This window comes from Myotis yumanensis, unplaced genomic scaffold, assembly GCF_028538775.1.
Source record: "Myotis yumanensis isolate MYYU_CA2020_CCGP unplaced genomic scaffold, mMyoYum1.0.hap1 SCAF_4, whole genome shotgun sequence".
In the NCBI taxonomy this organism is placed as follows: Eukaryota; Metazoa; Chordata; class Mammalia; order Chiroptera; family Vespertilionidae; genus Myotis; species Myotis yumanensis.
In genome coordinates this window covers 101,596,583-101,623,203 of record NW_027223755.1, presented here as the reverse complement: position 1 = coordinate 101,623,203, position 26,621 = coordinate 101,596,583, and the positions used below count along the sequence as shown (strand labels likewise).

Genomic DNA, 26,621 nt, shown 5'->3' with positions numbered 1-26,621 from the left:
ATAATGGAGAATGACAGCTAATGGGTACAGGTTTTCTTTTGAAATGACAAAAGTTCTGAAATTAGATGATGGTGATGGTTGCACAACATTGTGAATGTTCTAAATGTCACTAATGATAAATTTTATGTGTACTTATCACAACTTAAAAAAATATACAAAAGAATAAGAGGCCTAGTGAAGCTAAGTGTGCGTGAGCCATCCCAAATTCGGTTTTACTCCATGACCCGGGCAACCAACGAGGGACGTTCTGACACCTGAGCCGGGCCTGTGATGGTCAGAGGGCCCCATACGGCCCTCTAGAGCTCGGGTCCCCGCGTAGTGCCCAGGGCCATAGCACATTCTCAAGGCTGGCAGGTGGCGCACCGGGCCACCTCGCCCCCTATACTCCAGCTCTCAAGTCCAGATGCAGCTTTCGGGACCGAGCCCAGCCCCTTCCAGGCCCGCCCCAGCCTTCCGCTTTCCTCTAGCACAGCTACGTCCCTTCCTTCCTAAACCAAACCCAAGAGCCCTCCTCCAGACCCAGCCCGCTGCTGGTCAGTCCGCTCCACTGTAACTCAGCCCCCATAAGAAGCCCCGCCCACCACCTCTCGTTATAAGCCCCGCCCCTCTACCTGTCCATCAAACTCACCCTGGCCCCGCCCCGCCAACCTGGCGTCGTCTTCTTCGCTCCGGCGCGGCCCGTTGTTATGACGACACGGTCGTAAATCCGCCATCTTCCTGCGGCGCGTTGCGACATGGAGGGCGCAATGGCAGTGCGGGTGACGGCCGCTCATACGGCAGAAGCCCGGGCCGAAGCCAGGAGGGAAGCGGGCGAGGGCGGGGTCGAGGCGGCGTCGTCGGCGGCCTTAGCCCCTGGCGGCTTCCTCGGCCTCCCGGCGCCCTTTAGCGAGGAAGGTAACACGGCCGGATGCGGCGGGGTGTGGCCGGGGTGGGGGCAACTCTGCCCGGGGCTGGCGGAGGCCCCGATGACCTGAGCTGCAGGCGCGACTGACGTTCCCAGACCCGGATTTCTCTCCCAGGGGACCCCTCAGACGTCTGCACGAGTCCCCGGTTTCCTCGGACTCTCGGGCCTCGCCTGCGGGGCGCCAGTCATCCCCGTGGGTTCGGTGCTGACTCCTGGATACTCAGAGTTGCCCAAGCCTTCTGGGCTGTCCGTATGGACCTCCACGACCGCCTCCACCGCCCGCCCAGCTCTCCCCTGGGCCCCCTCCCACTGCACCTGACGGGCCGCCGGGGCCCTGGCTGGGTGTGACGGGGGGCTCCAGGAGGGCGGGGCCTCGGGTTTCTCCAGGTTTGGGCTTTGTCCAGGCTGGCACCTGGGGAGGAGAGCGGTGCACTGCAGCCAGGCTGCGGGCTCCGTCCCGGACCTGCCCGTTTCTAGCTCTTTGATCCTGGGCAGGTGGCCACACACCGCTCCATTTCCTATTACAAACGGGGATGCTGCTGATAACAAGGTATCAAGCACTTAACCTGTATCAGCTTTTTTCATCCTCAAACCAACTCTGGACACTATTATGATTGTTGTTATTCCCATTTTGTGAGTGAGGAGTATTGAGGCTCAAAAATGTGGAAGTGACCAAGTCACCCAGCTAGTAAGCAGCAAGGACTGGATTGGATTCCAGGACTGTGAGACAGTTCAACACGCTCCTGTGTTCTGCCATCTCATAGGGCAGCGGTGAGAATGAAAACAGAGCATGTGAATCACTGAGAACAATGCTGGAACACACTGTGGCTCATTCACGGAGAAGTAGCTTTTGGAGATAGAACTAAGGTTTCTGCCCTCTGAGCTTGTCCCATGCGGCTGTAGCCTGGGCCAGGCAGGAGGGGGTCAGCTAGTGATATTGGGTTGGTGGCCATTGTCCCTACAGCATTCATATTCCCTACAGCCTTCATATTCCTGGTACAGTTTTTTCTTCTTATTCCAGCTTGGGGAGGGGCAGTACCAGTAGGGGCAGGGCCAACTTGAAGAGGGGTCTCTCTGGAGATTGCTGTGCCCTGCTGGGCTTGCCCATGGCATTGTCTCAGTGTCACATGGGCTGGGTGTGTCCCCTTCTGTGGCAGGAGTTCCTTCAACCCTCAGTACCCTGGTGCCGAGTCAGACTCAGCGAGTTAAAAGGGTGGCGGACACCTCAGTGCTTGGCTTGTGACTCTGAGCCATCTGGATGGGACTGCCCTCTGTCAGGTGGCCTGTAGGCGAGTCATGGCGGTGGTTTGGCCCTTTGATTGCTCATTAATTCAATAGACATTGACCGCCCCTGTGCACCAGGCCTGGGTTTGACCCTAATGAGGGGCTGCATATGAGATGATGGGAACTAGCAGACTTTTACGGAAGCAGAGGGAACGCCTCCCCATCCCTTTGTCTAAACAGTGGGATTTCTGGAGTAGACGCTCAGGTTCAGGTTCTGGCCCCAACAGTCACCAGCTGGGTGGCCTTGAATCCCAAGTTGCTCTTCTAGAGTGGAAATAGTAATTTCCATTTCCCCAGGGTGCTGTCTGGATTTGGTGACATCCACAGTGAGGTGCCTGGAATGTGGTAGGGACTCGGTGAGCAGGAGGGGCAGGCACTACTGGCTGGTTATCCCAGATGGTGAGGGGCTCAGGTGCTGTGGCCCTAAGGCGTGGAGTCCCTCTCAGGTTCCATCCTGGGTGTCATCACCAGAGCAGGGAGGTGCTGCCTGTTGGCACCAAGGAAGCACCAAGTCAGAGTGAGAGAAGAGTAGTTATGGGTCAGGGTGCCCCCGCTTCTGTGTTTGCCAAGGGCCGGCCTCTTAGCCAGAGCCCTGTGGGCACCAGCACCTCTTCTCCCTCTGCTGTACTCTGCATTGGGTCAGCCATTTCATACTTGAGAGAACAGACCTAGATGTGGTCATTGAGGTACCCAAGGTCACATGCAAACCCTATAAGCCACTGTCCCCAAACTGGTCAAATGCCTCTGCCTCATGACCGCCTCCCTGGGCCTCCCTCCCCTCGTCTCTGAGGTGGGGGCTTTGGACACGACGGCCTGGGTGGATTCCTGCAGCCTAAGTGTACTGCTGAGGCTGACCTCCAGAGGATGGGGGCTTGCACCTGGGGCTCCTGAGAGTGTTCTCAGCCCCTCTGGGAGGGCCAGGGAGGGCGCTTCTGGTTCTGATGCCACCCTGGGGTGGATTTGGCCAGGGCCTGGAAGCCCTGCCCAGCCCCACTGACCTCAGGCTTGTTACAGATGAGGACGATGTGCACAGATGTGGCCGCTGCCAGGCGGAGTTTACTGCTCTGGAGGACTTTGTTCAGCACAAGCTCCAGAAGGTCTGCCAGCGGGCTCCCCCGGAGGCCCTGCCTGCCACCCCTGCGGCTGCTGCGCTGCTGGGCCAGGAGGTAAGCCCACCACCCACACACATGCAGGATGAGGAGGAGGTGGCATGCGGGGTCAGACCTGTGCAGCTGGTTCCCAGTGACACTGGGGCAGGCAGAGAGCAGGCATCCGATTTTGTGACTCTGAGCCAAGGGAGGGTTAAGTGGGTGGCAGACACCTCAGTGCTGGGCTTGTGACTGAGCCATCCGGATGGGACTGCCCTCCGTCCGGGTGAGGGGGCATCTGGCTCTACCACCAAGAGCCTGATGGTGCTCTAGGATTTCCTGGATGGCCTAGCCTTCTCAGCAGCCTCTGGCTGAAGCATACGCAGTTGGGGCCTGTGGTCCCTCCTTTCTTGTGGCCCAGAGTTCTGCCTTGGCTCAGGGGTATCATGGTGGCTTTTGTATTTTTGGCCTGTCTTCTATCCTGTACAGATAGTTCTTGTGGATCCCACAAGCAGAGCATGGCTCTGGATCCTGCCACCCCATAATAAAAATGGCCGACTTTGTTGCACCCCATGTATGCTTGGGGCTGTACACACACAGTTAAGGCCCGTAGCGCCCTGCACAGTGGGCACTCTTGTCATCCTCGGAAGGAAGTGGGGAAGGAGGCTCCAAGACAAGTCAGTTGCCTCAGGTCACTACAGGGAGTAGCCTAGAGGACAGTGGGCCCAGAGTTGTCTTACTCCGACCCTATGCTCTGTACCTGCCCCTCCCGGAAGTGCCCTCTCCTCTAGGAAGGCCCCTGGACCCACACTCCCAGAGCCCTCTCCTGTGACCCCTGGCTGGGGCTGGTGGGTGTAATAGCTTACCTTCACCACCTTCATTCCTGCACAGCCAGCTGAGCTTCGAGCTGGAGCTCTGATCACTGCCTTCTGGAGTCCTCCCTGAGGGTGCTTGGTGCTGTGTTCCTCGGGAGCTAACGGTGTTAGAGTGATGGGGCTGGCACCCGGGCCAGGCTGGGAGTTGGGCTCAGAGTAGTGAGTCTCTTGGGGGAGATGAGAGCCCCCACCCAGCCATCCTGCAGGGACATAAAACCAAGCCTGCACTCCCCAAACCAAGGGAGCTCGGGAGCTCCACGGACGAGTTCCTTTTGTCCTTGTTCACCACTGATAGGTGGTCCCGGCCGTGGCAAGCCCGGAGGAGCCCATCACTTTGGCCCACATTGTTGTGGAGGCAGCTGCTCTGACACCGGACATCAGCCACACACCTGATATTGGTAAGCTGGCCCCACTGGGCGTGTCCACTCCTGGCTTTCAGCCCTGAAGTGTCGCTGACCTGGTAGCCATCAGTGGTCAGGGCTGGAGGCTGGGAACCTCTGCTGCCCACACTCCTCTGCTCCCTGAGAGCAAGGCCTGGCCCAGGAGGAACTGAGGCCTGGTGTGCACCTTCCCCAGGGCAAGGTCTATGGGAGGATTGAGCATTGGGCATCAGGCCCTCCCCTGCCAGGAAAGGGAAAGCATGTTGCCTGGACTGCCCTAGGATCTTCCCTACTTCTCTGCTACCCGCCTGGTCCCCCCCCCCCCCCCCCGCCCGCCACAGTTGGCTCTGGAGATTCCGGGTGGGTATGCATGGGGTACATCTGCTGCTCCAGCTTGGCCTTGATCTGCTGCCTGAGCTTGGCCTTCTACTCCCCAGTGCTCACTCCCTGTGGGGGTAGTGATTCCTGACCTGATTCTCACAAGGCTTTTATGAGCATACAACGCCAAGTCAGCCGCTTTGATGGCTTTTTTTAAGTTAAAATACCTTCTGATGTACAATAGGGGAGGGGTGTTGAAATGTTTGGATTGGATCACACACTCATTAATTGGGGACAGGCCAATGCAGGGGGACATTCAAAGGATAGTCCAGGGTTGGGGCAGGTGAAGAGAGTTGGGGGGGTGGGAGGTGCTGGGTGTGTGCACAGCAGTGGAGGAAGGCTGGGTTGAGCCTGCTGCCTCGGGAAATTTGGAAGGGAATGGTGGTTACCTGGGGAGCCTGCTGGGCAGAGACCTTGGCAGGTGCATGAGTGGGTTGAGGAGCTAGACAGGAAGTTTGGGCAACAGGTAGAATTTGCCCTTGGGAAGCTCTTAGGACCATCTGGGGTAGAAGGAAGGGGTGGAGGAGGGGAGTGGGGGAGGGGAACCTTGGAGCAGGCTTTTTGCCAAGGCCCCACCTCAGGGAGGTGATGGGACACCTGTCCTTGTCTCCATGCTCTTTCCCCCTGAGATTTCTGTGGACAGGGAAGTTCACCTGGTGCCACTCTGGGATAGGAATGTTGTCCTGTGGGAGGTGGGGCCGTGCTCCAGCCCTGGCTTGGTTTTTGGTTTCTGGGGTGGGTGGTGTCATAGAAAAACAAGTTCCCTGCCCTGGCTGGGTGGCTCAGTTGGTTGGAGTGCTGTCCTGTACACCGAAAGGTTGTAGGTTCGGTTTCCGGTCAGGGCACGTATAGGAGGCAACTGAACAATGTTTCTCTCTCACATTGATGTTTCTCTCTCTCTCCCCCTTCCTCTCTCTCTAAGAATCAAAAAAGCATATCCTTGGGTAAGGATTTAAAAAAGAAAAATAAAGAAAGGAAAAAGAAAAACAAATTCTGTGTTTGGGCAGCATCTCCGGGCTGCAGACCCTTGTTCAGTCAGGCATCTTCCCACCGCCCTGACCTCCAGCCTGCCCATGCCTGCAGCTCGGCAGCTCTGGGGGCTCCTCTATGGGCACCCCCTGCCTCTCTTACATCCTTGGGAGTTTCTCCTTTTGCAGGCATCCTGGGTGCCCCTAATGTCCCCTTGGTGTTAGCTGCTCAGTGGTCCACAGCCCAGGATTGGCCAGACTCTAAACTACCATCTGCTGTTGTCCCAGGGCTGAGAGTTCTGTGTCTTTGCATGGTCAGCGGAGGCTGCTGGGGCCGATTAGCAGCTAGATACCCACTCCTGCCTCTTCTTGGGAAACAAACTTGCATTTCACTTGTTACCCCTTCCCTGAACCTTTGGCCTACTGTATGACACATTCTGGGGCAGAGGAAAGATAAAGCATCAGGCATGCTTTATCGTCTTCTTCTTATTATTAATATAATATTGATTTCAGAGGAAGGGAGAGGGAGAGAGAGAGAGAAACATTAATGATGAGAGAAAATCATCGATCGGCTGCCTTCTGTACACCCCCTACTGGGGATCAAGCTGGCAGCCCGGGCATGTGCCCTGACTAGAAATTGACGCTCGACCACTGAGCCACACTGGCTGGGCCCTTTTTTGTTGTCCTTCCATTCTGTTTTGAGGGAGTGACTTGTCAAAACATGGTGCCAGCTTGATTGAGGCTTCAAAGAAGCAGTTTCACAACCATTTCCAACTGTCATTTTTATGAACAGAAATTGTGAAGTGTTTACAGCTTAGCTTTACACATTGTCAGATTTATTTTTTAAAAATATGTTTTTATTGATTCTAGAGAGAGAGGAAGGGAGGGGGGGGAGAGAAAAACATTGATGTGAGAGAAAAACATCTATCGGCTGCCTTCTGCACACTCCTACCAGGAATCGAGGCCCCAATCTGGGCATGTGCCCTGACAGGATCAAATTGGCGACCTCCCAGTGCAAGGGATGAGCTACACTAGACAGGGCACATTGGTTGATTCTTGTATGTTTCCTTAATGGGGATTGAACTCACATTGGGATGACACTCTAATCAATTGAGCTACCCGGCCAGGGTGATTGTCAGATTTCTTCAACGCTCTCGACAGGTGCAGAAACCTCAGGCTGTCCCAGGTATCTCATGAGCATTCACTTTGAGGCCGGGTTCCTCACCTGCCTGCTTCAAAATAGATGCTAGTGGGTGACTCTGGAGGCATTTTCTTATGTTAGTGGGAGCTGGGGCAGCAAGCGGGATAGATTACAGTGAGCTGGGTTGGCCTGCCCACTGTCTCTGTGTTGGGTACTCCATTGCCCTTAGAAGTGGTAGGACCCCTGTGCACATCTAGTGCTGTACTCCTTTTGGCTTAGGGGAGGGGGCATTTGCTCACCATGGTCTCCACTGGATACATTCTGGGGGCCTGGAACTTCTCCAAGCAGCTCCATTATACCCCAGCAATATTCCTGGGCCAGGATCCCAGGAGGGGTAGGGCCCACGGCATCCTGAGACTCAGGCTGACCTGCTTCTCTTTAGACAGTGGACACATCAAAGAGGTCATTGTGGCTGCTGAGGTGGATCCAGGCGACAATGAGATGGCAGAGGCCTCAGGCAGCCCCGATCCTCAGGGGCCCGGGCTGGCCGGGCAGGGTGAACAGGCCCAGCTCAAGCTGCTCGTGAACGAGGATGGCCGCTACGTGTGTGCATTGTGTCACAAGACCTTCAAGACGGTGAGCCCCAGATCTTGGGCCGTGTCAGCTAAGGGGACCAGGCCTCCTGCCCAGGGAGCTGCCTGAGCCTCGCTGCCCCTCCCTCTCAGGGTAGCATCCTCAAGGCCCACATGGTCACCCACAGCAGTCGTAAGGACCACGAGTGCAAGCTGTGCGGGGCCTCCTTCCGGACCAAGGGTTCACTCATCCGGCACCACCGGCGGCACACAGGTGAGCTAGCTCAGTATGTGGGGCACCCCTGCCTCCTGGTGGGAGGCTATGGCTCCAGGCATGCCTTCTTTACCCAAAGCTGACTCCATTCCACAGATGAGCGTCCCTATAAATGTGCCAAGTGTGGAAAGAGCTTCCGGGAGTCAGGTGCACTGACCCGGCACCTCAAGTCTCTTACCCCGTGCACTGAAAAAATCCGATTCACCATGAGCAAGGATGTGGTTGTTGGCAAAGAGGACGCGCATACAGGTCAGCATGGTGAAGGCTCCCTGTTCCAGCCCTGAAGCTGCCCTGGTCAGGGAGGCTTCTTCAAGGACTCTTCTTGGTTCTGCCTTAAAGGGTCTGGTACCTCCGCCATGGGGACCGTTACATCATCATCGGTGATAGGCGAGCCCATGGAGACATCACCCGTGATTCATCTGGTGACAGATGCCAAGGGCACTGTCATTCATGAAGTCCATGTCCAGATGCAAGAGCTTCCCCTGGGCATGAAAGCCCTAACCCCAGAGGTGGGGGCCGTCTGGGGGTGTGGCCTCTGACTGCTCAGCGCCAGGATCTGTTCTGGGCAGTGGCTCTAGTGGGAATGGGACTGACCTGGGCCTGCACTCTGTGTGGTTGCAGAGGGGATGAAAGATCAATGGGTGCCCTAGATGGGGCAGGCAAGAGCAGAGGGAGTGGACTGTGGGGCTCCCAGGGGCATTCCTGAGTGAAGCTATTGGGTGTGCACAGTGGTCCTTGGGCCCCTTGGATTTCTCCTGTGTGGTGGGTTCGGGTGGGTGCCATATGCTGAGCAGCCTGGCCAACCTCCCTCCCTCCACCTCCCCCACAGCCCCCTGCTCCCAAGGAGCTTCCCTGTTCCAGCGAGGACAGTCGGGAGAACCTGCTGCACCAGGCCATGCAGAACTCTGGCATTGTCCTTGAGCGGGTCACTGGGGAGGAGGGGGCCCTGGAACCAGTCCCTCCCGCTGCGTCCAGTGCCCAGCCCCTAGGAGATGGTCCCCCAGAACTGCCGCTGCTGGAGGTGGAGCAGGTGGAGACAGTAGGTACCTGTGCTGCCAGTGTGCTCATTCCTGGGGGCCGCACCTTAGATGAAGCTATTCATTACACTGGCCTGGCCGCCAGCCTCCTTGCTGTTCTCCCTGCTGTCACTTTCTGCAGTGACTTTGTCCCCTGAGCTGCTTACCCCTAAGCCCATGATGAGCCTATCAGGGTGGGGGTGCTACGGGTCTGTCTGCTGGGGCCCAGCCTGCAGTGGGTACTGGAAATATGCTGTGGTCCCCCAGCAGGTGGCCCATGAAGCCTCAGCGGTATCCAGGACCCACCTGTGCCCTCAGTGCAGTGAAACCTTCCCGACAGCTGCCACCCTAGAGGCCCACAAAAGGAGCCACGCAGGTGGGTGGCGAGTGGGGCACTGGTCAGTGGATGATCTGTGAGTGGCCAGGGTGGTCCCTTGGGCAATGGTGGTCAGGGTGGCCTGTGGGCAGGCAGCAGGCAGTTGGGGGGCCCTTGGGGATTGGATGTGGCCTGACATTGCCTGTGGCCCCAGGGCCGAAGCTGTTCACATGTGTACAGTGTGGCAAGGCCTTCCCCAAGGCCTACCTGCTCAAGAAGCACCAGGAGGTCCATGTGCACGAGCGCCGTTTCCGCTGTGGGGACTGTGGGAAGCTCTACAAGACCATCGCTCACGTGCGCGGCCACCGGCGTGTCCATTCAGATGAGCGGCCCTACCCTTGTCCTGAGTGTGGCAAGCGCTACAAGACCAAGGTGGGCCCTCCAGCCCTGACTTCTGACCCCCCTGCCCATGAGCTCCCCACTCTGTGGGCCAGCTCCATCCCTTGTTTCTGCCCGAGCCCTCCCTTGTTACCCCTCTGCCCAGTGTTGGCTTGGACCCTCCCTGCTGGCCAATGAATCCCCCCCTTCCCCAGCCCTAGAAGTGGATGGGGAAAGCCTCAGTCTTAGGTGTGGACAAGACCAGGTTGATCCTGACAGTGGCCTCCTCAGAATGCCCAGCAGGTACACTTCCGGACACACCTGGAAGAGAAGCCGCACGTGTGCCCATATTGCAGCCGAGGCTTCCGGGAGAAGGGCTCACTGGTGCGGCATGTTCGCCACCACACGGGCGAGAAACCCTTCAAGTGCTACAAGTGTGGCCGTGGCTTTGCCGAGCATGGCACGCTCAACCGGCACCTGCGCACTAAAGGTTGGGGGCGAGTGGGAGGCAGGAGGGGGTGAGGGGCAGCAGGAGGCCAGCCCTGACTGAGCTCTCCGCCTCAGGGGGCTGCCTGCTGGAGGTGGAGGAGCTGCTGGTGTCCGAAGAGAGCCCCACAGCAGCTGCCACTGTCCTTGATGAAGACCCGCACACTGTGTTGGTTGAATTCTCATCCGTGGTGGCTGACACCCAGGAGTACATCATTGAGGTGGGTGTCGGGCAGGGCTGGGATGTGGCCCAGGGGCAGGCAAGGTTGACCTCTGACCCTCTTTCCAGGCCACCACGGATGATACAGAGACCAGTGAAGCTACAGAGATCATCGAGGGCACCCAGACAGAGGTGAGGGACTGGGGGAGAGGGAGAAGGGAGGTGTGGTGCCCTCACCCAACCTTGTGGGCTGAGCTGTGAGCCACCCACAGGTGGATAGCCATATCATGAAGGTGGTGCAGCAGATCGTACACCAGGCCAGCGCCGGGCACCAAATCATTGTGCAGAATGTGACCATGGATCAGGAGGCGGAGCTAGGTCCAGAAGCGGCTGCTGCAGACACCATTACCATTGCCACCCCGGAAAGCCTGACAGAGCAGGTGGCCATGACACTGGCTTCAGCCATCAGCGAGGGCACTGTGCTTACTGCCCGTGCGGGTGCAAATGGCACTGAACAGGCTACTGTGACCATGGTTTCATCGGAGGACATTGAGATCCTGGAGCACGCGGGCGAGCTGGTTATTGCCTCGCCAGAGGGCCAGCTCGAGGTGCAGACTGTCATTGTTTAGCGTGGGTGCCTGTAGGGTCTCACTGGGCTGGGCGGGGTCAGGGGCAAGGAACCTGAGCGTCCTACCCACTCCTACTTGGCCTAGTATGGACAAGACATGGCACAGAATCCAGATGTTCAGACACGTGGGGGTGTAAATAGAGTTTTTTGTTGCTTTACAATAAAACATGAAAACCCACCGCTTGTGATATTGCGGCAGTGGCAGCCCTGGCAGGCTCTCCCATGGCAGCACCTGTCTGCCCGGGCCACGCTGTAAACTCTCATGCCTGGCCACCCCGCCCAGTATTCCTGATGGGGCTGGCGACACCTTGGCTGTGTGTGGGTGTCACTGGCATGTGGACAGACAGCCATCTGCTGGTGCCCTGCCCACTGGGATCTGTGACCCCAGCTTCCTGAGGCCCGATGAGGTTCCCTGGGGCCAGGGACTTAGGCCAGGAGACCAGGAGCCTCTAACAATGTGAAGCAGAAACAGTGGAAGATGTGGAGCTAAGAAGAGGGGCTTTCCTAATTGTACTGCCTTAGTTTCCCTGAGGGGATGCCATTCTAGGAGGGAGATTCTGGATGACCTAGTTTCTGAGGGGTGGGGACAAGAGCAGGCCTGGACTCAGGGCCTGGCTGGCCATCTCCCTCATTCCTCATGAAGCTCTTGGGGTGTTGGCAGGGGCTTCTGAGTCCTGATTCTGACAGGCTTGTGGGTTGGAGCCTCAGGGTGGATCCCCTGTTGCCTTGTCTTCTGGGTTCTCTGTGGGAATGGGAGCCAGGAGTTCTGGCACCAACTTTGAGGGGGCGGGACCCAGCACAGTTGGCCCCTCCCTGGACCAGGGCCTCAAATACCTGAGTGTGCCCAGGCATCAGATAGACCTTTTGCCAGACCAAGCCCTTGGAGTCTGGTACCACGGACACACTCCCAGCCTGGACCTCAAACCCTTACTTGGGCCCAAATCCTGAGCCTCTGGCACTGCCCTATCCACATCTCAGGTGAGTCGGGCTGGATGGTAATGGGGTGAGTCTGTTTGGGCTTCAGTTTTCCCAAGGAGTAGGAGAGTGGCCATGAGCCCAGCACACCACCCTGGGGAGAGCGCAGGGGGAGCCTACCCTTGGTGCTGGCCAGCATCGGGTGGCATACCCTGTCAGGCCCCCACACCTGGGGAGGTGAGGGGTGGTTGGGTGTGTCCGACTCCCAGTGGGTGCTCAGGGCTGTGTCTGTCCCTCCCAGCCCACTACCTCGGAGCAATGGGATGGCCCCGGGCCCTACTGGCTGCGCTCTGGGCCCTGGGGGCTGCCGGGGCAGCAGCGCTGCGCATTGGAGCCTTCAATATCCAGAGTTTTGGTGACAGCAAAGTGTTGGACTCAGACTGCGCCAGCGTCATCGCACAAGTGAGGCGGGGGCCTGGGCTGGGGCTGCTGCCTCTGGGCTCTGCGGGCGGATCTGCCCTGCGTGACCCCGCCCCTACGGTCCCCTCTCCAGATCTTGGCTGGCTATGACATCACGCTCGTGCAGGAGGTGCGAGACCCGGACCTGAGCGCAGTGTCCGTGCTCATGGAGCAGATCAACAGGTGTGGCGGGCAGGGCCCAGCGTCGGGAGCTCCGGCCGGCATCCTAGGCCTTGGAGCGGTGCTTTGACTCGGGGCTTGGCTCATATCTCCGCAGCGTGTCGAGGCACCAGTACAGCTACGTGAGCAGTGAGCCCCTGGGGCGGGATCAGTACAAGGAAATGTACCTGTTCGTTTACAGGTGAGAAGTGGGGTCGCAGCGTGCGGGTTAGGAGGTGGCTGGCTCGGCCCACCCACCCGCCCTTTGCCCCCAGGAAGGACGCGGTGTCGGTGGTAGACACGTACCAGTACCCGGACCCGGAGGACACCTTTAGTCGTGAACCTTTCGTGGTCAAATTTTCAGCCCCCAGCTCCGGTGAGGCCCCGCCCCTTCCGCAAGCCCCGCCCCCACCGCAGGCCCCACCCACCCCTGACACCCACCCTCTCCAACAGCTGCCAAGGAACTTGTGCTGGTCCCGCTGCATGCTGCGCCTCACCACGCAGTGGCGGAGATCGATGCTCTCTACGATGTGTACCTGGACATTATCGACAAGTGGGGCACCGACGTAAGCCCCGCGCCCGCACAGCCCTGGGTCCCCGGAGGCAGGCCCTGGGGGCGGCCATAGAGGCGTGGGCTGGCTGACCCTGGTCCCCTGCAGGACATGCTGTTCCTGGGCGACTTCAACGCGGACTGCAGCTACGTGAAGGAGCAGGACTGGCCGTCTATTCGCCTGCGCAGCAGCGAAGTGTTCAAGTGGCTCATCCCGGACAGCGCTGACACTACAGTGGGCAACTCGGACTGCGCTTACGACCGCATTGTTGTCTGTGGTGCTCACTTGCGCAGGAGCCTGAAGCCCCAGTCAGCCACGGTGCACAACTTCCAAGAGGTGTTTGGCCTGGACCAGACTCAGGTGAGTGCTGAGCTCCATGGAGGGGGTTGGGGGGTGTCCCCTGGCTGCTCTGCACTGGCAGACAGGAGCCAGCTCAGCCTCAGTGCACCTGGCAATCCCCTCTCTGCCCTAGTTTCCGGAAAAGGCCCCTACAGGGTCAGTTGTGGTTGAATGGAACAAGTCTGGGAAGGCACAATAGGATGCCTTCGCCTCTCCCAGAGGCAGGGTCCTGAGTCTGTGCCCACACCCCACTTGCAGGCAACAGCAGGGACGAACAGCCCAGGCCTCACTGGCCTGCTCCCCTAGACGCAGTGGTTTCTTACAAACCCAGTGGGCTTCATCCTAGGTGGGGGGCCAGTTCTCTGAGGTGAAGCCTCAGGAAGGACAGGCTGCCCAGCAGGGCCACTGAGACTTGGCCCCTCTCCCTCCAGGCCCTTGCCATCAGTGACCATTTTCCTGTGGAGGTGACCCTCAAGTCCCACTGACAGCTCCGAGGACTGGCCAGGGTATGCTGCCTGCAGACTGGCTATGAGGAACAGCTCCACAGGACTCAAGGTGGCTGGCTTGCCCTCAGCAAGGCTGCAGGGCAGGGTGAACTGGGCCTGGACAGGTGGCCATTGACATGTAACTGGAACAGTGAGCCGATCCTCCCATCTGTAAATGGCCTACCACTACCTACCTCACAGGGGTGTGAGGAGCAACCCAGAGCACTGGGTGTGGCTCTGCTCAATAAACAAGAGTGCTCAGCTAGGACCACAAACAGGTCAGCTTAGAGGCCTCCGTGTCTTTTCTTAGCTCGTCTCCCTGTGGCACAAACCTTGTCCTGCAGCCCAGCAGGTTCTTTAGGGCAGCGGTCGCCAACCTTTTGGACCTCATCCGCAGACCACTGGCTGGCGACTGCTGCTTTAGGGGACAGGCACAGTCTGGCCTGCCCATTTCACATCCTGCTGGAAACCACCACTTCCAGACCACTGTAAATGCGTTCAAGAACTTAAGGTAAATGCAGTGCGGATCAGCACACATACAGGTATAGTGTTGCCTTGCAAGGCCAACCTTGCAGCCCCAATGTTCCTCAACTTCCAGGCACTGGTCTGCATGAGGAGTCCTGTCCATCACTGCAGGGGGTCAGGTTAAGATCCTGCCCACAGAACTCCAGGTGGTACAGCCCTTCCTGGGTAGGGTCTCCTCACGAGCCCTGGGCTGGGCAAGGACTTGTCAGGACAATGGCCTGTATCCCAGGTAAACCCATCCCCTGAGGATTGGGAGTACACGGCATAAGTGACAGGGGCCTGATGAGGTTTCTAGTTTTTGGCAGGATTTGGTAACTGTCCTGAATTGTATGGTGGGAGGAAAAGCCTTTTCGTCAAAAGTTCAAGCAAGTTTTTCTTGACAAGTCTTTTTAAATTGAGATGTAGGACACTTGCAACATAGAATGCCTCTCAAATAATGCCTCCCTTGCCAAAACCGGTTTGGCTCAGTGGATAGAGCGAGGGCCTGCGGACTGAAAGGTCCCAGGTTCGATTCCGGTCAAGGGCATGTACCTTGGTTGCGGGCACATCCCCAGTGGGAGATGTGCAGGAGGCAGCTGATCGATGTTTCTCTCTCATCGATGTTTCTAACTCTCTCTCTCCCTTCCTCTCTGTAAAAAATCATTAAAATGTGCCTCCCTTGATCCTCTTCAAGTCCCCCTGATTTCTCTGAATTGTCATACATTCCCTCCATCTAAATGAACAAATGTGGTAGCCAAAGGGTTTTTCTCTGGGGGCAAGGGTGGCGGGGAGAGGGGAGGTATCTTGTGTGGATCATCAGGGCCCATGACTCCCTTATGCTTCTAGCAATCAGGCAGCCCAGAGGCCAGGGACAGGACAACCTGAGAACTTTAGTGACAATTCCTTTTTTTTTTTTTGTTAACCCTCAACTGAGGATATTTTTCCCATTAATTTTTAGAGAGTGGAAAGGAGGGGGTGGGGGGAGAGAGAAAAACCTTGATGTGTCCCACATTGATCCGTTGCCTTCCATACACGCCAGGGACTGGGAATTGAGCCCGTGATCCTTTGGTGTACAGGCCAATGCTCTAACCACTGAAACACACCTGCCAGGGCTTCAGTCATATTTCTTTGGGAAAGGAAGCACTCAGTGGTGACACTGCCCAGGTCCAGAATAGGTCCACCTGCCAGTTCATAATTCCCAAATCCAGACACTGCCTGCAAACCCCACCTGCCAGGCAGAAAATGCACTCGTGTATGACGGTGGGTCTTCGGCCCTGGCTACAAGGAACAGGGCCTTCTGGAAAGATCAGCAAAACAAAGAGCTGAAAGGATTTTTAAATTGGAAAATACCTTGTTTAAACCCCCTTGGGACCAGAGTGCCCCTGGAAGGGTGCATAAGCCTAAAACCTGTGTGGGCAGCCCAGCCGCTAGCCTTTCCTTTGTTTGAGCTTTTCTAAGTAAATTTGCAAGGACTTCTGAATGGCGTCTCTGGAGACAAAACTGACAAAGTTCTTGATGTCAGCATCGCGCTGTTTCACCAAGCGGTCTACTGTGGGCTTTCGCATCATGTTCTTGGTCAGCTGTCGAGCGTGATCTAAAGATAACAGGGTCCATGTGTGAAAATAATTCCCAACCTTCCTAAGAGAGTTCCAACACAAACTTTAGTAGAACACTTAGAAGTTAAACATAAGTAAAAAGAAAATGAAATCACCTATGTTCCCACTACTGTTATCTTTTAAAAACATATAGAATGAGACTGTAAAAACTGCCTTTTTAGCCCGACCAATGTGGCTCAGTGGTTAAGCTTCAATCCACGAACCAGGTCACAGCACATGTCCCAGTTATGGCCTCAATCCCCTGTACAGTTTGTGCAGGAGACAGCCTATCAATGATTCTTTCTCATCATTGATGTTTCCATGTCTCTCTCCCTCTCCCTTCCTGTCTCTGAAACCAATAAAAAAAAAAATTATTTGTGCCCGCCGGTTTGGCTCGGTGGACAGAGTGTCAGCCTGCGGACTGAAGGGTCCCAGGTTCAATTCTGGTCACGGGCATGTACCTTGGTTGTGGGCACATCCCCAGTAAGGAGTGTGCAGGAGGCAGCCGATCGATGTTTCTCTCTCATCAATGTTTCTAACTCTCTCTCTCCCTTCCTTTCTGTAAAAAATCAATAAAATATATTTTTAAAAAATAATTTGCATTTTTAGCCTATTTATTTTCACTCAACTATATTATTGAGAACATCTTCTTATTAAAGGTTTTTTTTTCCGTTTGTTTGTTTGTTTTTTTTTAGAGAGGGAAAAGGGAGAGAAACATCAATGTGAGACTGCCTCCTACATGCCCCCAACTGGGGATCAAGCAGGCAACCTGGGCATGTACCCTAACCAGGAATCAAACCAGCAACCTTTTAATGCATGGGATGAAGCCCAACTGAGACACACATGCCAGGACTTATCAAGAATATTTTCCAGCCCTAGCTGGTTTGGCTCAGTGGATAGAGCGCCAGCCTGCAGACTGAAGGGTCCCATGTTTGATTTGGGTCAAGGGCACAGGCCGAGGTTGCAGGCTTGATCCCAGCGTGGGGCGTGTAGGAGGCAGCTGATCAATGATTCTCATCATTGATGTTTCTATCTCTCTCTCCCTTCTTCTCTGAAATCAATAAAAACATATTAAAAAAAAAGAATATTTTTCAAGTCACTCAATATATTTGGTCATACCCATGTCTGTGAACTAAGAATGATTTTTACATTTTTATATAGTACTAGAGGCCCGGTGCATGAAATTCGTGAATCCTGGGGGTGGGTGGGTGGGGTCCCTCAGGCCAGCCTGTGCCCTCTCGCAGTCTGGGACCCCTTGGGGGATGTCCAACCGAGGGCTTAGGCCCACTCCCTATGGGACAGCCTAAGCCCTTGGTTGGACATCTTTAGCGCTGCTGCAAAGACGGGAGAGGCTCCCACCACAGTCTCTGCACTCGCTAGCCGAGAGCCGGCTTCTGGCTGAGTGGTGCTCCCCCTGTGGGAGTGCACTGACCACCAGAGGGCAGCTCCTGCACTGAGTGTCTGCCCCCTGGTGGTCAGTGCACATCACAGCGACCAGTTGCTCCACCGTTTGGTCAATTTGCATATTAGCCTTTTATTACATAGTTGAACAACAAAAAGGGTAATATGTTGCGATGTGAAATTACATGAAATAAAATTTCAGTGGCCCTAAGTTTTATCAGAACATCAACATGCTCATTAGTTCACACACTCTCTGTGGCTACCTTCATGCCACAGTTGTGACAGAGACTGTGTGACCCACAAAGCCAGAAATCCACCTGGCTCTTTAGTCTGCTGATCCAAGTCCCTATTGTAATTGACATAACCAGCCCTATTTCTATAAATAAATATGCAGGATATAAGTCCTAACCACCCTTCTAGAACCAGTGCATGTGGCCTTATTTGGAAAAGGTCTTTGCAGATGCAATTAAGATGAGGTCCTTCTAATAGAAAGGAAAGGGAGATGTGGGATAAAGATTATGTGAAGATGAAATCAAAGATTGGAGTGATGGGCCACAAACCAAGGAATGTCTGGAGCCACCAGGAACTGAGAGGAAGAAAGGAGCCTCCCCTAGAATATCTGGAGTGATCATCCCCCTATTTACAACTTGACTTTGGACTTCTGGTCTCCACACTGTGAGAGAATACATTTGTTTTAAGCACAAATGATCCACCTCTGATTATTTGTTATAGTAACCCCAGGGCACTAAGCCAGTCTGCATGTTCTTGACTTGCACGGTGCACTTTTACCTGAGAACTTTCTGGTCTCACCAGGAGTATCAGGCTGGGGAGGGAAGGGGAAGGGGAAAGGAAGGGAGGGAAGGAGGCTTTGCTTGCTCACCAGTACCCACAGTGGCTGCCCATCCCTGTGCTCCTCACCTGGAATGGCCAGCCACTTGCCCATCACTGAGAGCGCTGTGCTCTGCACCTGGTCCTCAGGCACCACCTTGTCCACTATGCCGACCTGGAGGGCCTCTGCTGGCGGGAAGAGCAACCCCAGCTGCAGAGCACGCTCTGCGGCACGGTGCCCAATGGTGTTCACAAGCGTATCTTTGAACCTGGAATGCAGACACCCACTCACCTGGGGCTGGGGGCTCCCAGGTGGGTTGGTTCATCCCTGGGCCAAGTGGAAAATGGGTGCAGTTCCTGGCCTTACCAGAAAGGGGCGACGATGCCCAGCAGGGTCTCATTCAGCCCAATGGCATATCTGGGATTGTCAGCCAGGACCCGGTAGTCACAGGTAAGGGAGATCAGGCAGCCTCCAGCAGGGCTGGCTCCCTGCAGGGGAAACAAGACCACTGGGCTCTGGGTACTGCTATTGCTGGTCCCAATAGTATTCCAGAGAGCCAGGGTCCCGAAGAATGCCTGCTAGTGGGTGTGAGCTCTCACCGTGACCTAACCCCCACCCCTCCCTCCACCAGGTGCAGGCTCTCCTTGCACCTTACTTGGGTTGTCACCACATCTCTTCAGGGCACACCAGCTCTGGAGCCTTAGCTTCAGCACCTTACCTTAGCGGTCTGTCCCTGCCTTCCCCAGGTCAGGCCAAAGTGATGTTTTCAAAATGTGGATCCAATTACCCACTTGCTCCCCATATAGCCCTTGGATCCTGGGCCCTGCCCCCACCCCACTGAGTTGACCCCTGTGGCCCCTACCTTGTTTGTCACCATGTCACAGTGATCTGTAATGGCACGCTTACCTGTGCACATCTCTCCCCAAGGCACCCTTCCCCTCTGAGGGCTTCCCAAGGGCAGGGCCACATCTGCCCCACCGCGCCCCCCCTGCCCACGCCCCCCAGCCTCCAGGGAGGCAGAAAGGCCAGTGGAGAGTGGAAACACTCACATTGATGGCGGCAATCAGCACCATATTGGACAGGTAGAGCCGCAACCACAGCTCCTGCACAGCCTTCCAGTACTCAGCATAGTGCGCTGGGTTCCTCCCGCACATTTCCCTCAGGTCCAGGCCAGCTGAGAAGACCCCGGGGCTGTCCTGGGTGAGTGAGGGAGCAAGGGCCCATTCAGAGTCCACCTTCCAGTGCAATGTGCTCCCAGAGCAGGGGGAGCCCACGGGTGTTCAAGGGGCAGCAAAGCTGAGGTCTTGCTCAGGGTGAGGCAGGACACGGCCCCAAGGAGCCCAAAGCTGGGGCTTGAGGACTCAGCCTCCACCTCCCTCAGACTCAGTTCCTTCTCTGTCCTGGGAAGTTCTTCCCTTTCCAAATTCAAACTGGAAAAGGCAGAATAGGCAGGCAGGGTCAGGCATTCCCCCAGGCTCTGTGCAAACCTATGTGGTATCCCAGGCAGAAAACTTCAGAGGCATGGGGAGGACTTCTGACAGTCTGTTGGGGGCACATGTTAATGTACTCCCAAAGGCCTAGCAAGCTGCCGACTGCTGCAGACAGGAAGATGCTGCTGTCTGGTCAGGAAAGGGGCAGTGACCAGTCAAGAAGCTAGACCTCTGCCCTGGGCTGTCACATGTAAGACAGAAGCCTGGGGAATGACTCTGAAGACATATGTCCTGGACAGGTGGCCATTGACATGTAACTGGAACAGTGAGCCAATCCTGGGATGCCCCAGGTCCTGAAGCAGCTGCCAAGGAAGGGAGAGCAAACACACAGGAGGAGCGATAGATTGAAATAAAGGGCTGCCAGCACAATGGGCACCAAGTTCTGTGTGTTCAAAGGATTGTTGGCCAAGAACACAGACAGGGAGGGATGGCTCAGCAGCCTTCACCTGGAAACACCCACCCCTGGGGCTCCCATGTGGGCACAGCACCTCTGAGCAAAGGAGATGCTCCCACACTCCCATGGCTGGGGGATGGGGTGCTTGAGGCTGGTGCCAACTAGCACTGACTGTGGGTACCACACCGCTTATGAGAATGACAACCACCCATTGTCTGTGAAGAGCAGGCAGATAAAATATGGGACAGTCATACTCAATGGCTTGTATGTGCAAAATACTTGGGAGGCTGACCTCTTGTTTCCATGGACTGTGTCCTACTCCTATAACTTAAAAAGTCTCAACAGAGAAAGACGTGAAGTCATTATACCAAGTCCACTGTTCCTCATGGGCCAGACATAGGGACCTGGAAGCCATGCAGCCCTGGCTTGGGAAAGGGATGGCAGCAGGGACAGAGCTGCTCTTGCTTAAAGGACATGGCAAGAGTACATTTAGCTTCTGCCTTTTTCCTCATCCTTTTCCCACCAAAATCCCCTGGTCCCCTCCCCCACAAAATCCAATACATTTTATCAGCACAGATTAGGGCAGGATAACAGCATTTGCCCATATTCAGGAAATCAAAGGCAAAGCATTATATTTTGGATGTGAGAATAAACCACATGATCCTAACTGGGATGGTCTCTGTTAGATAAACTAGAAGGCGTGTGGGACGGCCTGTTTCTGTGATTTAGCAGCACAGCGGCAGTGGGCCAAACTGCACCCCTGAAAAGGACAAGGTGAGCTCCTCACCCCCAGATCTGTGAACATGACCTCACTCAGAAATAGGGTCCTTGCAGATGTGATCAAGATGAGGTCATACTGCAGTGAGGGGGAGGGGTGTGTGTCTAAATCCTGTGACTGGTACCCTTCTAAGGAGAGCAGAGACACAAGGCAGACATTTGTGAAAATGGAGGAGGCTGGTGGTGGAGACAAGCAGAGAACACCAGGAGCCCCCAGAGCTGGATGAGGCTAAGGAGGATTCTCTCCTAGGGCTTGTAGGAGTCAGCCCTGCCGATGCCTTCATTTCGACCTTGCGGCCTCCAGAACTGTGAGGGTACATTTCTGTTATTTTAAACCAGCCCATTTGTGTGCTTTGTGATGGTGGTCACATGACACTAGTGACATCATTCCACACTCATCTGCTGAGGAACTACTGTGCAGGCCTGTGCTACTACATGCACAGTAGGCACTCAATACAGAGATACATTTGGGGGGCGATCACGCTGTGGTGGGGAGAAAATGGGCCACGGAGGGACAAACCCTGGCTCTCTCCTTCAGGGCCGTGCGACTTTGAGGCCTGGAGACAGCAGGGACCTTCACTGTGTAGCACCCAGTGTCCACAAGCACAGAGGCTGGGGCCTGGGGAAGCGATGGTTTCCCCCCTTTCTTTCTGAAGGTCCTATATTTGGTGACACACAGTTCCCTCACTTTAGAGCACAATAAAGAAAATGTCATGCTAGGATATGATATCTTAAATGGAGTATTTGTGTCCACAAGCACAGAGGCTGGGGCCTGGGGAAGCGATGGTTTCCCCCCTTTCTTTCTGAAGGTCCTATATTTGGTGACACACAGTTCCCTCACTTTAGAGCACAATAAAGAAAATGTCATGCTAGGATATGATATCTTAAATGGAGTATTTTCAGAAATTACCCAGGGTGAAAAGTTCCCAGGCAATTTTAGCATCTCCAGAAAGTTCTGCTGCGATTGTCAAAAAGTTCCCTGGGATTCTGTCACCAGGCCCTCAACAATCTACACCCACGAGTGTCAGTCCCACCTTTGGAGAAACATGGGATCATCTCTCTTCCAAGGCCGGGGCCACGCTGTGTTCTGCAAACCCCAGCCTCACATTACCCACCAGGCATATACATCACACCCAGTTCCCGGGAGTCCCCTGCTGGTCCTTGTCGCTGGCACAGTGCTGCTTCCCCCAGGGTCAGAGGCAGCCAGGCTCCTCAGAGCTTTGACAATACCAGGCTACCCTGGGACAACCTGAGGGACAAGAAAGCAGATGTACACCCACAGTGGATGCTCCCAATCTTGGCTGAAAGAGGCTGGGCAGTCTACTTCCTGCACCTTTACTGACTGATGGCAGGTCTCTAATATGGTGGCACTTAGCTTTGGGGGACCCTCATGCTGTCTGTGGCTCCTAACTTGAAAGGTGACCCTAATACTCTTCCTGACCCAACAAATGGCCTGTTATGTTGGGTCCACACTTCACTTCCCTGGCCTGGTCTTATCGGTGTCCTCTCTTGGCACCTCTGGTGCCTGGCAGAGCAGGTAAGCCTGGTGCCCACTGAAGGAGGGTAGAAACACACGAGATACCAAGTCCTGCCAGTCTGGGTGTTAAAACCAGCCCAGGTTCTGAGGACCACCCAGGGAGGGCACCCCAGGAATCCACTGCCCAGTTTGCACAGGTCTAGACTTCATGAATCAACGTGGGCTCAGGATTGTGCCTGAAAAAACGTCACCTGCCTAGGACCACGATCCCCAGAGATCTCTCGTGGGCATCTGCGTCCAAGGCTGCCTAGTTCTTCCACACTAGGACGTACAGATGGTCTCCGAGTTTGGACTCTGATCTGGTAACAGGTTCACACTTTGCTCAGGGAACTCCGGGCCATGGACACTAACAAGCACCCACCGAAGTTAAGATGACGCCTCGGAAGGTCTTGTCGTTCTCCAGTTTCTCCAGACTGATGACGAGCTCTGTCAGCAACTCTAGGCTGAGGCTGTTCACTGGGGGGTTCTTGAACTTCATCACAGCAATCCCTAGTGTGAAAGTAAAGAGAAAGCTCATGCCCAGCATTGGGAAAGTGCCCCTGGTTACCCTGCACCCACAACCTGGCCATGGGACGTTACATGGTTTTTAAAAGTTGAGGTCGCCCTAACCGGTTTGGCTCAGTGGATAGAGCGTCGGCCTGCGGACTAAGGGGTCCCAGGTTCGATTCCAGTTGAGGGCATGTACCTTGGTTGCGGGCACATCCCCAGTAGGGGGTGTGCAGGAGGCAGCTGAATCGATGTTTCTCATTGATGTTTCTAAGTCTCTATACCTCTCTCCCTTCCTCTCTGTAAAAAAATCAATAAAGTATATTAAAAAAAAAAGTTGAGGTGATATTTGCATAACATAAATCAACCCTTTAAAAGTGAACAATGCAGGTCCATTAAGTAGATTCACTGTTGTACAATCACTATTGAGTTCCAGAACATTCCCATCACCTAAAAAGGAAATGCTGTACCGACTGGCAGGGCAGTCACCATTCCTCCTGTCCTAGCCCCTTGCCACCATTGATCTACTTTCTGCTGCTATGATTTTGCCTACTGTGGACATTTCATACAAATGGAATCACATGTAACCTTTTGTGTTTGGCTTCTTTTCACTTAACATGTTTTTAAGGTTCACCTATATTGTAACATGTATCAGCGCCTCATTCCTTTTTTTTTTAACAGAGAAGGAGAAACATCAATTGGTTGCCTCCTGTATATGCCCCGATCAGGGATCAAACCCACAGCCTGGGTATGTGCCCTGACTGGGAATCAAACTCACGACCCTTCGGTGCATGGGACAACGCTCCAACTGAGCCACACGACAGGGAAGCCTCATTCCTTTTTTAGGTCGAATAACATCCCGTTGTACATTGCATTTTGTCTATCCTTTCATGTGCTGATGAACACTTGGGTTGGTTCCACCTCTTGTCTATTGTGAATGCTTCTGTGAACATTCATGTACAGATTTTCCTTCCACACAAGTCCACTGTCTCCATGGGAGTAGGAAACAGCTTAGTTTCTTGAGGAGTGAGTGAGCCAACTCTGAGAAGTAGATGTGCAAGGAGGAATCCAGTGAGTTACTCTAGTTCTCGCTTGTTTTATTTTATTTTTAAACTTATCTTTATTGTTGAAAGTATTATAGCTGCTCCCCTTTTCCCCCCATTGACCCTCCCCAGGCCTTCACCACACCTATTGTTTGTGTCCACAGGTTATGCATATACACATATAAGTTCTTGGCTATTCTCTTCCTGCCTCCTCCCCACTTCCCTCTGAGAATCATCAGTCTGTAGCACGCGCCCATGTCTCTGGATCTATTTTGTTTGTCAGTTTATTTTGTTAATTAGATTCCACATATAAATGAGACCATGTGATATTTGTCTTTCTCTGATTGACTTATTTTGCTTAGCATAATCTCCAGGTCCCTCCATGTTATCTCAAAGAATAACATGGAGGGCCCCTTTTTTTGTTTATGCTTATCTAAGGATAGAGGCGAAAAATATTGGGGGGAGGGGGTGTCGGATGTTCGTCATTCATTCATAACGCCAGCAGCAGGAAAAGCAGGAGGGACAGGGCCTGCCCTTGTGGACAGTGCAGCTGCTAGCCCGGGCCGGCTGGGGCCATCTGTTCTCACTGCTGAGCAAGGGCAGCCCCCAAGGACTTCAGATATGGCACTGTTCATTTAGGGTGCGTTTCCCTGGACCGTCCACACAAACCATTCTGTAAGAGTAAGAACTAAGTCCTAAAGAATCTTTTGAGGCCGTTAATGTAGGGGGAAGAGGTAATTATTACATATAAGAAGCAATCAAAACTTCCAGAAGTGAGCTACCCAAACTTGGTTCAGAAGGAAGTTCCTGAAGGTGACCCTGGAGTTTTGTGGAGCCTGGTGGGGCAGAATTCAGGACACTGGGGGAAAGGTTAAGAGGCCAAAGGTGAACATGAGTTAACAGAGAGAAATTTGGCTGAACTTGGATGAACCAGAGATAAATAACAACACTCCTGGCACAGGGTGATTATTAAAATAAATATTACAAACGAATCTAAGATCAGCTTCAGTGGCAGCACTGAAATAGACATTTTTAAAGCACTTTTACTGCATTACTTCATCCAAGCCTCAAGGTTCCTGAAAGCTAAGTGGGCCCAGCAGTGAGGACAAAACCAGCTCTGGCTTTCACACCCCAAACATGACTTTCCAACAAGCCAGCACAGCTAGTGAGTTTTGTGGTGGGGTGGGAACACACTTTGGTAAAAAAAATGATCTCAACAATACTTTTTAGAAACAACATAAAATTTACCATTTAAACCATTTTTTAAGTGTACAATCCAGTGGCGTTAAGTATATATTCACAATGTCGTGCAGCCATGACCGCCATCCATTCCAAAAGTTTAAAATGTGTTGCTGCACTTGTTGTCTGGCTAAGGCCTTACAGCGGGGAGGCCATGGCACAGCGCGTCCTAAAACCTCGCCCACCTCTGCCCCCACGGCTCTTCCGTACCCCGCTCTGCAGTGCCCAGGTGTCTCTCTCAAAGGTGCCTTTTCTACCCCCTTTGGAGAGTGGCGGCGGCATTAGGAGGGATTGCACCTGTGGATCCTGCTTTAATTAGTGCAATATCTGCTGGGTTCTGTGCCACGTGAAAGTATTAAGAAAAATTAAAATATTCCATTCCAGCCGAACCGGTTTGGCTCAGTGGATAGAGCGTCGGCCTGCGGACTCAAGGGTCGCGGGTTCGATTCCGGTCAGGGGCATGTGCCCTGGTTGCGGGCACGTCCCCAGTGGGGGGCGTGCAGGAGGCAGCTGATCGATCTCTCTCATGGATGTTTCTAACTCTGTCCCTCTCCCTTCTTCTCTGTAAAAAAATTAATGAAATATATTTAAAAAAAATATTCCATTCCAAACATACTTCCAATTACTTTCAATTTCCAGTTTAACAGCTTACAGGGGCACAGACCGCAAAACCTGGAGGAGAATACGACAAACTGCACATGGAGCCCGCTGTCAGCACTGCAAGGCGTTATCCCGTGTCGCCATTCCTGCCCCTGGGCGGCGGGCATGGCCGGGAACCGGCTCGGCGGCCGGGACACCGGCCAGGCACCGGCATGGCGCCGAGCCTCCGGGCCCGCGGGCCGCTGCGCGGAGCAGGCGAGGCGGGCGTGCGGAAGGCCGGGGCTTCCGAGGGCGCGGACGCGGGGCGCGCTTACCTGCGGCCGGGTCCGGCTCCACCAGCACCCGCTGGTTCCCGAAACGTCGGACGCCGCCGCAGCCAGCCGCTGGCCCTGTCCGCCCGAGGGCCGCGCCCGGAAGCCAGGCCCCTGTGAACGGCAGCGCGATGCCTGTGAGCTCGCCCCCCACCCCGTCCCGCGCCCGCCACCCCCGGCCCCAGCCCACCCGCAGGTCACGCACACGCGCGGAGCAGGGCGCGCGCCGAGACGCGCATCCCCGTCGCCAGCGCCATCTTGACTGGAAGCGGGCGGGCCGCGGCGCAGGCGTGTGGCCTCGCTGCCCCGGGCGGAAGGCCACGCCCCCGCCCGCCAAGGTCCACTCCACCGCTGCCCCGGGTCACCCGGGCGGCGCATCTTCCCCGCCCAGGCCCCAAGCCACGCCTCCTGGAGGCCGGCGCGGTCCCGCCCCGCTTGGCTCGCCAGGTGCAAGGGGCTGCGGAGTTGCAGGAACTGGCGTGGGGCGCCGGTCCCAGACGGGCCCTTCCCATAAATCCCCCGGAACAGACCCGCCCCCCTCACCCCCCGCACACTTACAGCTGCGCCCATGGGAGGCTGGCAGGCTTCCCAACCTGGCCAAGATCAGTTACCAAAGCAGGAGTGTTGAAACTGGGTCTGCCTGCCCTTAACTCACAGAG

The 26,621-nt window shown here is 55.1% G+C and overlaps 3 protein-coding genes across 5 annotated transcripts; 2 read left to right on the top strand and 1 right to left on the bottom strand.

Annotated features, from left to right (window-relative positions):
* Nucleotides 1-705: 705 nt before the first annotated feature.
* Nucleotides 706-11,026, top strand: E4F1 (E4F transcription factor 1). Of its 3 annotated transcripts, none has more exons than XM_070413221.1 (14): nt 706-894; nt 3,203-3,354; nt 4,447-4,549; nt 7,461-7,654; nt 7,744-7,864; nt 7,961-8,113; nt 8,204-8,373; nt 8,694-8,903; nt 9,151-9,256; nt 9,411-9,628; nt 9,866-10,064; nt 10,139-10,281; nt 10,350-10,412; nt 10,493-11,026. In XM_070413221.1, the coding sequence occupies exons 1-14, from the start codon at nt 735-737 to the stop codon at nt 10,847-10,849; spliced, it is 2,349 nt and encodes a 782-aa protein (XP_070269322.1). In that variant the 5' UTR covers nt 706-734; the 3' UTR covers nt 10,850-11,026. The 3 variants fall into 3 exon arrangements, with proteins under 3 accessions (XP_070269322.1, XP_070269321.1, XP_070269323.1); XM_070413220.1 differs by having other exon boundaries at nt 9,148-9,256; XM_070413222.1 differs by lacking the exon at nt 8,694-8,903.
* A 99-nt stretch (nt 11,027-11,125) lies between these two features.
* On the top strand, nt 11,126-14,232 carry DNASE1L2 (deoxyribonuclease 1 like 2). The gene is given in 8 exon segments (XM_070413230.1): nt 11,126-11,826; nt 12,065-12,225; nt 12,317-12,405; nt 12,500-12,583; nt 12,657-12,816; nt 12,819-12,947; nt 13,041-13,292; nt 13,703-14,232. Coding segments are annotated over 7 exon segments (912 nt in total). The 5' UTR covers nt 11,126-11,826; nt 12,065-12,081; the 3' UTR covers nt 13,757-14,232.
* A 1,357-nt stretch (nt 14,233-15,589) lies between these two features.
* On the bottom strand, nt 15,590-26,261 carry ECI1 (enoyl-CoA delta isomerase 1). Its single transcript, XM_070413231.1, has 7 exons — nt 26,168-26,261; nt 25,966-26,076; nt 22,645-22,772; nt 19,135-19,281; nt 18,452-18,573; nt 18,175-18,353; nt 15,590-15,854 (listed from the first exon to the last, which is right to left on the bottom strand). Exons 1-7 carry the CDS (start codon nt 26,217-26,219, stop codon nt 15,688-15,690), a joined length of 906 nt encoding a protein of 301 aa, XP_070269332.1. The 5' UTR covers nt 26,220-26,261; the 3' UTR covers nt 15,590-15,687.
* Between the last annotated feature and the right edge of the window lie 360 nt (nt 26,262-26,621).

Excerpts from the sequence above, each read along its gene's own strand:
- ECI1 (XM_070413231.1), bottom strand. The coding sequence starts at position 26,219 with ATGGCGCTGGCGACGGGGATGCGCGTCTCGGCGCGCGCCCTGCTCCGC. Across the intron at positions 18,354-18,451 it reads GGCATCGTCGCCCCTTTCTG|GTTCAAAGATACGCTTGTGA; the intron begins GTAAGGCCAGGA and ends TCTGCATTCCAG. Across the intron at positions 15,855-18,174 it reads CAAGTGGCTGGCCATTCCAG|ATCACGCTCGACAGCTGACC; the intron begins GTGAGGAGCACA and ends TGTTATCTTTAG.
- E4F1 (XM_070413220.1), top strand. The coding sequence starts at position 735 with ATGGAGGGCGCAATGGCAGTGCGGGTGACGGCCGCTCATACGGCAGAA. Across the intron at positions 7,655-7,743 it reads GTCACAAGACCTTCAAGACG|GGTAGCATCCTCAAGGCCCA; the intron begins GTGAGCCCCAGA and ends CCTCCCTCTCAG. Across the intron at positions 10,065-10,138 it reads CCGGCACCTGCGCACTAAAG|GGGGCTGCCTGCTGGAGGTG; the intron begins GTTGGGGGCGAG and ends TCTCCGCCTCAG.